We start from the raw sequence: 10,681 nt of genomic DNA on the forward strand, positions 1-10,681 counted from the left end.
AAGAATGTGTCCCAAAACGGGAAGGCCTGTCAAATATTTCTGAATATTTCTAAGTCTTCATATTTGAAATTAATTCAGTTTTACAGCCTATAAATCACATTATCTGGTAAGCAATATTTGGACATTAATATAATGAAAAGTATATTATTCATATACTTAGTGATACATTTTGAAGAATAAAACTTGTGATTGGCTTAAATATTAGGGCTGCACAATATATCGAAATATTGCAAATGTATATATTACAATATGCATAATTGCATATCGCAACGGCTTGCAATAACTGGGGTCATGAACAAAAGACAAAGAAAATCTCTCACTGCTTTTGGCTGAATAGGCTAACTTTTGTAGCTTTAATAAGAATCAGTATTTAATTCATGCAGTGAAAACTAAGCAGTGTTTATTTTTACATTTGATTAATCAGTTTCTGTTGTTAAATAAACCTAATGTAGGATAACCTGAACCCCTAAACCCCAGTGGTGTTAAAATAACACTTCTTATGCTACAGTAAAACACTGATGTTCACTGTCTTGAAGTTGTAGGGATATTTTCTTATCACAAAAAGAATGTGAAACACGTATGTGTAGGTTATATCATTTTAAAGATATTTTAAAGATAATTTAAGTTAATTTGACACACTTTAAGCATTATCGTATCGCATATTGAATATCGCATTATTTAATGAGTTATCACATATCTCATTTTTCTTCTATATCGTGCAGCTCTGCTATTATGAAACATTTGGCTGTTTATCTCTTTTGATGTGATAAAAACACTAAATAAGAATTTTAAGTATGTATTGGTATGTAATTTACGGTATTGTAAGGTGCTGGAAAAAGCTTTAAAATGGACCTGGAAAGTGCTTGAATTTGACCTTGGAAAAAGTGTACAACCTCTGTTTTAGGTTTTGAACATTCAAACCCAGCAAATGGCAGTATTTTGCCAAGTAACTAGTTAAAGGACGTTTCAACTGGTCGTGAAGCTCCTGTAACAAGTTTCCCTCACTCTGTTTTGTGACTGCACAGATTCGGATATATTTATCCACTTCCCCATTTCCTTCTGCAGCGGCAGTCTTCTGCACTGTGTGACTTGGCTGATGCAAGACCATTGGACTAATTTCTGTGCATGGTTTACCTTTAGCGTTATGATAATCATTTTGTTCCCAAGTTTTTACGTTTTCCACAAAACCCAAATATACATAATCACTATCGGTAATCAGAATACTGTCTTTATGGCTATGCTCAACCATATGCTTTAACGCCTGAGCAACAGCCATCACTTTTGCTTCCTGCGCACTTTTGTCATCTGACAATCTACCTTTTTGTTTGTAGATTATTTTACCTTTAAGTTTGACTATAAATCCCCACCATGTCTGTCCTTTCTCTGAAGTCCCATCAGTGAAGTAACAGATTTTTGACCGGTTTATTTCAGTTCTTTTTTCTTTCTTTGGGTTTTTTTCATTTCTGATTTCTATCTGGTTATCACTTATTAATCTGCTCCATTTAGCCCAAGTAAAGACATGAACTCTCTTATCTTCACTCACAAGATGTTTTTCTTCTCTGGCCAGTAATTCAATGCCCTCACCTTTTGCTACAACAATTATTGTTTTTTCAGCTGCTAATGATTTAATAGCTTATACATTTTTTGCTATTGTAGCTAAGATGTCCAGGGCTGACATGTTTTCATGTTTGTTTTGATTAGCTGGCTTTTCGTGAGAAATGAACATAACAGGTGATTTTGGATTTCCCTCGTTATATTGAACAACGTCCATTTCCTCTGCGGTGTTGTCTATTTTGACTATTAGATTCTTTTCAGTGTCCCTGCGAACAATTCTTTCTGATCCTAATGCCATATCAATTATTTCACATTTCGTTTGCTCAAGCTTTGCATTCCATTGGAAATGATCTCCCGTTGTTGCTTTATATAGTACTTTCGCTTTTGCACTATATCCTGGAACTGAATCTCTTATAAAATTCAGTCTTCCTAATAGGCTTTGCAACTGTTTTAAGCTCTCAATTGGCTTTTCTTTTAACTCAAGTAGTTTGTCATCTGTTGATTTGGCTAAGATGGACCTCTCCATCTTAGGTGCGGGCGTGACATCACAGCAGCGCGAGCGGTCTACTCTCTCTCTCTCTCTCTCTCTCTCTCTCTCTCTCTCTCTCTCTCTTTCTTTTTGTTTTGTCAATTGAGCTAAAAACAAAAAGCTGTTATCACAACTGGTAAGGTGTGCCTGAGAGCACTCAACGGCCGTTTTCACGGCTGGTAAGACCAGCAGAGAGAAACAGCGCACAGACCCGGAGATGATGGCCATGCTTTCCCGGGCCGCCAACGGGGTCGGGCTCGTGTGGAACCCTCCACCGTGTCCTGAACCCTCGAGGTTGGACGATTGGTATCTTGGGGTGGTGCGCGCTGGTTCTCAGCAACCCACCCCAGTGCCTTTCTTCCCGGAAGTGCATGAGGAGCTTACGGAGACGTGGGCGGCACCTTTTACTGCCAGAAACCCTTCCGGTGGCTCCTCCTCCCTCACCACCCTTGATGGCGGGGCGGCTAAGGGATATACGCGTATCCCGCCAGTGGAACGGGCCGTTGCTATGCAGCTGTGCCCTAACTCAGAACCGTGTCTTCCTTCCACGGTCTCTGCAAGCCTGGTTAGCACTTCCCAGTCCATCTCGCTGGCTCATTCGGACCATCAGGCTCGGCTATGCGATTCAGTTTGCCCGGCATCCCCCCAAGTTTCAGGTCATCGACGCTGATAGGTGACGTGACGCGCGCTCCAATACGGGCAAAACAAGCAAATAAAATATAAGATAAGATGACAAAAAGGTAAATAAGAGCAGGATTGCACTGTCTGTGTGCTCTCGTGCATCAATTGGAGTGTCTGGTAGATGAAAACAGTGAGAGATCTTGTGGCAGGTGCGATACTAGTGGCTTAAACAAGCAAATAAAATATAAGATAAGATGACAAAAAGGTAAATAAGAGCAGGATTGCACTGTCTGTGTGCTCTCGTGCATCAATCGGAGTGTCTGGTAGATTTAAACAGTGAGAGATCTTGTGGCAGGTGCGACGCTAGTGGCTGGCGTGACACTTAGTAAGAGCCACGAGACGCGCTCAATTACTGGCAAAACAAGCAAATAAAATATAAGATAAGATGACAAAAAGGTAAATAAGAGCAGGATTGCACTGTCTGTGTGCTCTCGTGCATCAATCAGAGTGTCTTAGATGTAGTGAGAGAGCTTATGGCAGGTGCGACGCTAGTGTAAGGTAATGTGGCAAATAGGTAGGCTAAATAAGAGTAGAAGGAAACACTGGATGTCTGTCTATTTGATCATGTGCATCAGTCGAAGTGTCTGGTAGCTGTAAGGCAGGTGAAAACCGTTTGGTTAATGGTGAATATTGACCTATTGTGCGTACCGTTCTGGCTCCCGCTGGCTACAGGGGATACCGCTGCATTTGGTTTAAAAAAACATCTTACATATTGTGTAATATCGCGAGGCAAGCGCATATATCCGTGACTGGACGAGTGGCAGGCGCAAGTAACGGTGACTGGTCGAGTGGCAAGCGCATATATCCGTGACTGGTCGAGTGGCAGGCGCAAGTAATGGTGACTGGTCGAGTGGCAGGCGCATATATCCGTGACTGGTCGAGTGGCAGGCTCATATATCCGTGACTGGTCGAGTGGCAAGCGCATATATCCGTGACTGGTCGAGTGGCAGGCTCATATATCCGTGACTGGTCGAGTGGCAGGCGCATTTAACGGTGACGGGTCGAGTGGCAGCTACCCCTCGGTGACGGGTCGAGTGACAGGTCGAGCGGCAGCTCCCCCTGCCATGCAAAGATTTTACCCCTACTGTATATTTGGTAGCCTACCCACTAAAGGCAGCTGCTTTAAGTCGCTTCCGTGATTTTATCTAAGCGCAGGGCTCCAGACTAACTTTTTTACTTGGAGTAGGGCTGTAGTACTCGAGTCCGGTCTTGGACTCGAGTCCGGACTCGAGACCGCTTTTCTATGGTCTCGGACTCGCTGGTATTCGGACTCGGACTTGTCTCGGTCTCGGCCACTGGTCTTGCCAAATATGGCTTTTGGTCTCGACCGAGTCCAGGTGTCTTTATTATGTTCCCAGTAATCACACATACGTCGCCGCGATATTAAAACAATATATTATTGGAGGGAAAGTCAAAACTGGCCACCTAATAACTATGGTGATTAATTTAAATCACATTACATACAATATAATATCCCACAAGAGAAAAATATACAACACATTGTCTATCAATTAACAATAAATACAGCAATATTACTACCAAAAAAATCTCAATATACATCCATTCAGCTAATCCATTCCCGGGGCAGTCCCGGAAAATGGATGTACAAAGAGTAACTTGCTTCTAAGCAGTTCACGCAAGCAATCTGATAAAAATAACCTGTTCTCGTCTTGATCTTCAGGTTATACAATAGCAGCAGGCAAAAATGAGAATCTAGCGAGAATCCTTTCTCTCCACTGATGAACATCAAAAAATGAACACACTTGATCATTCTTTTTCTGAGGTAGGCTATATATACTCTAAACCAGAGGTTTAGTTTGGAACCGGGGAAAAACAGTCTTGTGATTTTTGTGCTTAGTTTACATCATACAATCCTGCATGGATGCAGATAAGTCCTCTTGTATCACTCTATTATTATTTCGTTGTTTCCTTCCATTGTTCTTCTTGTGTGTCTGTGGGTGCGTATCTCTGAGTGTATATTTGGAGCTACATTTAATTCCTTAATAAAATAACCAATTCCTACAACAACTTGAATGATATAAAAAAAAAAAAAAAAAAATATAAAACGTCCGTATAAAAGTACTGCAGACTGCATGAATGCGTAATAGTAAATATTTTACTTTTTCATTTTTTTTCTCAGTATTCCCATATCAAACGTGTAAGATAGAAATATATAAGTATATTTTATCTCTTTATAATTATTTCATATGACATATTTCTTTTTATTTAAACCTTCTGGAACTCTGTCAAGTTTAAAGCCTATTTTAAAAGTTCAAGTTGTCTCCTTTTTTAAAACAGAAATGATATCTGGGTTTGTTGGTGTCTTTTGAGCTCTTGCTCGTTTTACTAGTTAATTGGGGCGACTTGTAAACCACTTGCGTGACTAGAACTGCTTTCATTCACCAGCAATTATTTTAACAAGCAACTGTGAGGAATGTGATTTTAAAACCTATATGAGCTTTCAGCCGTTTCTTCCCCGAAGGACCAAAACACACACGTCTAACATTCAGATCAGTCTAAACTGAATTCATACAGAACAGTCTATCCATAATAAATGACTGAACGAAAACTATTCGCAATGTGATCCAAAATCAAATAAAATGATACTTACATTATTATGCTTAATGAAAGAAAATGTAATCTTTTTAGGACCATTAAGGTTTTATGCACTGTATTATTAGTTTCATGACAACTAAGCACACCATCAATACCATGTAAACCAAATATATAACATAATTGATTGCCTTTAATGTATGCTAACTTTTTTTACAGTAAATTAATTAAAACATTTATTGTGCTAATGAGAAATATTGTGAGGAAAACTCAAAATACTAAAATACTATATTCATGTCTGGAGAAAAAGGCACTAAAAATTAGTCCTGGGTTTTATTCCCAGGAATGGACGAACTATTAAATGTATCCCTTGAAAACACTGTAAGTAACTTTAGATAAAAACTGCCAAATGCATACATGTAAATGCACAGCTTTAAAAATAAACGAAATAAAAATAGCTTAGAAACTGATGAAAAATGCTTTCACAAAAAATATTAATTATGTTTATATTATATTGCTACAAATTTATTTATTTTTCTTTAGATTTTGGAATGAAACTTTTGCACTGCACTGTATCCTCCATTTTTAACGCACAACATCAGTTATCTCTCCGTTATGTTTAATCTGATATTTTCACTATGCCATGCCCACATACATTCAAATGTATCCTTGCTTGATTCTTTCATATTTCTGCAGAATCAACATCTCTTTCTCTCTGTCACGCACCCCCCCCCCCACACACACACACACAGAATTATGCAAAGTGAGTTCCAGGGAATGAAACCAATGGTCACTGCTCTTTCAGGTTTCTATAAACTAGCAGGGCCAGTTTTACTCTCAGGTTAAAAGATAAAGAGATGGTTTGACAGGCAGGTTAAAATAAAGGGATGAAAGTGTTTGGAGGAAGAGGAGGAGGAGGAGATGAAGTATATATACACACGTCAACCTGTGCTGAAGGCAGAGCGAGAGGACAACCTGACAACTCCAGGAGAACAGAAGGTATGAGCCACAGATCATACAGACACAAACATCTATTTGGACATTTTACAATATTTCATTATCATAAATGTATCTTTAAAAATAAATATTTACAACAACAATTATCTCTGTTTTTTACAGCTTACTGTATACTTCGGCAGCCATGGCAGGTTAGTGAACGGTCTTCATGTGTATTTCTGTATTAATTATAGCCAGAACTTTAACTTTACACTGAAGGATCTGTGTTTTTAATGTACAGAAGCTGTATGTGTCGGGGTCATTCACTTAAAGGCACAATATGTAACTTTTTTGCTTTAAAAATAGCAAAAATCACTATATCTATGTTATATATTTTTTTTTAGTTGTGTACTTACATTATCCCGACTGTTTCCAACAACTTTCAAACCAGGAGAAATTTTAATTTAATTCGAAGACACGGACCGTTTCTTTATTTCCGTTTTGTCGCAGTCAATGGCGTCATATCCGCGTTGTCCCTGGTTTCCGCTCGTGCTGCCATGGTAACCAGAGCTATGAACCAGAGCCGTCTGGTAGTAACCAAGACGACAGACGTGGACCACTGTAGTTCTCAATGTCTATCTGCACGCTGTTGTTGTTTCGTTCAAACATTACGGACCATGGCAAGCAGACTTTGGATAAAAAAGGAGAACTAAAACGAGGACCAATATCAGCGCGGTGTTTTCGAGATGCCGAGAGCTCCCATAGACAGTATATAAACGAGAGCTCCACGTCCGAGACTTCGACCGCTCCTGCATGTACTTTATTAAACAGGTGAGCACATTTACATACAACTAATCAACAGAGGTGGACGAAGTACACAACTTCCTTACTTGAGTGAAAGTATAGATACTACTGGTCAAATATTACTCCGTTACAAGTAAAAGTTGTAAAGACCTATTTTTACTTAAGTAAAAGTACAGAAGTACCCGATTTTAAAAGTACTTAAGTATCAAAAGTAAAAAGTAAATGTCAATGCATTGTTTTGTTCAGAGGTGGACAGTAACAAAGTACATTTACTTGAGTACTGTACTTAAGTACACTTTTTGAGTATCTGTACTTTACTTGAGTATTATTTTTTCTGGAAACTTTTTACTTTAACTTCACTACATTTGAAAGAAAAATATCATACTTTTTACTCCACTACAATTCTGTCAAGATCCTTGAGTAGAAAGTAACATCAGTCAGTGGATGATTTTGGTTGCAGGGGTTGCATTTTGGTTGGAAATGAAAGTCGGGTTGACGTCAGAACGCTGCATCTGATTGACATCAGAACCCGACGTCAGATTGACGTTGGATATTGATTGAAAATAAAAGTCGGGTTGATGTCAGAACCCGACTGATGTTGGTTTCTGACGTCAACCTGATTTTCATTTTCAACCACAATACAACGTCTGTCCAACGTTGGAGATCAACGTCAATCTGACATTGGATTCTGACATAAACCTGATTTTCATTTTCAACGTTGGGTTTGGTTTTCTAAATGCGAATTTTGTCACTTTTTTGGAGCACACTAGCTCATAGATAACAGTAAGGTTAACATATTCATACTAAAAGCCAAAAAACTTTAAATAGGGCAATATTTGAGGGAACAGCCATTTGGGTGTCGGAAACCATTGTGGACGTTATTGAGTGACTTATTCAATCTCACATTCAGTCCCACTACTGGAACTGTGTTCTAGAAATAAATTTTATATTGATATGATGGTAGGTAGGCAGGCGTAGATTCAGAGGCATACGGTACTTTAAGTATTACATAAAACAATGCAACAATAATAAAACAATGCATTGACATTTACTTTTTACTTTTGATACTTAAGTATTTTTAAAAACGAGTACTTCTGTACTTTTACTTAAGTAAGAATAGGTCTTTACAACTTTTACTTGTAACGGAGTAATATTTGACCAGTAGTATCTATACTTTTACTCAAGTAAGGAAGTTGTGTACTTCGTCCACCTCTGGTTTTGTTGCATTGTTGTATGTAAGTAGGCTACCGTATGCCTCTGAATCTATGCCTGCATACTTAACTTCATATCAATATCAAATTTATTTCTAGAACACAGTTCCAGTAGTGGGACTGAATGTGAGATTGAATAAGTCACTCAATAACGTCCACAATGGTTTCCGACACCCAAATGGCTGTTCCCTCAAATATTGCCCTATTTAAAGTTTTTTGGCTTTTAGTATGAATATGTTAGCCGTACTGTTATCTATGAGCTAGTGTGCTCCAAAAAAGTGACAAAATTCGCATTTAGAAGACCAAACCCAACCAAGGTTATTTTCGTAAACGAAAACTGAAACTAAGACTAAAACTATTGGTCAAAAAACATTTTCGTAAACTGAAATAAAATTAGAAATTCATAATAAATGAAAAACTAAAACTAAACGAAACTAACAACAGTTACTGAAAAACTAACTGAAATAAAATAATAATTAGCAAAAATAAATAATCGTTTTCGTATTTAATAAGCTCTTTACTTTGGTGGAAAGTCTGACCTGGGGCTGTTTAGGGAAATGCCTGTATTATTGCGCTTCACACACGTGAAGTTGCTGAGGCGATTAACCGCTGTCCTGTGACGCGCTCAATGAAGGACCAGCGAACACATCGCTAGTCCTAAGCGGCTGTTCATAAAGGATGCGTCTGTGGCAGTGGAATGGGAAATAATAACTCAAGGTAATGAGACGCAAGTTGAACTTTTAACTTGAGCGAAGCGTTTTTAGAATGCCCTTTCATTTGCGTGCGAGACGCGGGTGCAACAGCAAAACAAGTCCGTCAAGCACAAAAATACCTTTAATGTTGTGATGTCATGCTTTCATGAAGGTTGACAGGTTGAAAGGTGCTGTTGTTATCTTTGTTTTTACAAAAGATTTTCTGCTAATAATATTGTTATCCATGTGGAGACATGTCCACACACACAAACACACTCTCTCTCTCTCTCTCTCTCTCTGGTCCACTATCTTTGTTGGGATTCTCCATAGACGTAATGGTTAGGTTATTATATTGTACAAACTGTATATTCTGTCTCCTTACACTAAACCGACCCCTAAACATACCCATCGCACACGCACACACACACAAACCCGACCCATCACACACACACACACACACACACACACACACACACACACACACACACATTACCCGCCCCATCACACACACACACACATAACCCGACCCATCACACACACACACACACGCACACACACACACACACACACACACACACACATAACCCGACCCATCACACACACACACGCACACACACACACTAACCCGACTCCTAAACCGACCCATCACACACACGCACACACACACACACACTAACCCGACCCATCACACACACACTAACCCGACCCCTAAAGCGACCATCACACACACACACACACACACACACTAACCCGACCCATCACACACATACACACACACACACATAACCCGACCCATCACACACACACACACACACACTAACCCGACCCCTAAACCGACCCATCACACACACACACACACTAACCCGACCCCTAAACCAACCCATCACACACACACACACACACACACACACGCACACACACACTAACCCGACCCATCACACACATACTAACCCGACCCATCACACACACACACACACACTCACACACACACACACACACACACACACACACACACTAACCTGACCCATCACACACACACATACTAACCCGACCCCTAAACCGACCCATCACACACATTTTCAAAAAAACTCATTCTGTGTGATTTAATTTAGGCCCACAGTGACACAAGTCCCCATGAGTGTGTGTGCATTCAGGTTTAAGTCCCCACCACGATAGAAAAACATGTACACACTCACACACTGCATAGATACTTCATTATTTAATCACACTGGCTTCACAGCAGGTTGTCAGATTAATTTAGCTGTTTTTTTGTTGTTGTATGTACCAGTGTCACTCTGAAAAAAGCGTCACTCTGCGTCTCGCTTTGGTCTACCCTGGAAGTGTTCTGTTTGCTCTGCTAAACTATAATTACTAAAACTAAAACTGAAACTAAATAAAATAAAAACTAAATAGAAATGTGTTTGCAAAATAAAAACTAAACTTAAACTAACAAAACCATTAATGAAACTAACTAAAACTAAACTTAAATTTAAAGCAAAATTGAAAACGATATAAAATAAAAACTAATTTAAAAAAGCAAAACTATAATAACCTTGAACCCAACGTTGAAAATGAAAATCAGATTTATGTCAGAATCCAATGTCAGATTGACGTTGATCTCCAACGTTGGACAGACGTTGTATTGTGGTTGAAAATGAAAATCGTGTTGACGTCAGAAACCAACATCAGTCGGGTTCTGACGTCAACGCGACTTTTATTTT

General features: G+C 39.1%; 1 protein-coding gene across 1 annotated transcript in view; it reads left to right on the forward strand.

The window, feature by feature from the left end:
* The first annotated feature begins 6,190 nt into the window (after positions 1-6,190).
* Positions 6,191-10,681, forward strand: part of LOC311095300 (uncharacterized protein) — a 19,218-nt gene continuing 14,727 nt past the window's right edge. The window contains exons 1-2 of the mRNA XM_084133768.1: positions 6,191-6,316; positions 6,437-6,465. Of these exons, the coding sequence (XP_083989894.1) occupies positions 6,459-6,465 (7 nt within the window). The 5' untranslated portion in view covers positions 6,191-6,316; positions 6,437-6,458. The remainder of the gene's footprint in view (positions 6,317-6,436; positions 6,466-10,681) is intronic.

This window comes from Abramis brama, assembly GCF_963993115.1.
Source record: "Abramis brama genome assembly, chromosome: 13".
Taxonomy (NCBI): domain Eukaryota; kingdom Metazoa; phylum Chordata; class Actinopteri; order Cypriniformes; family Leuciscidae; genus Abramis; species Abramis brama.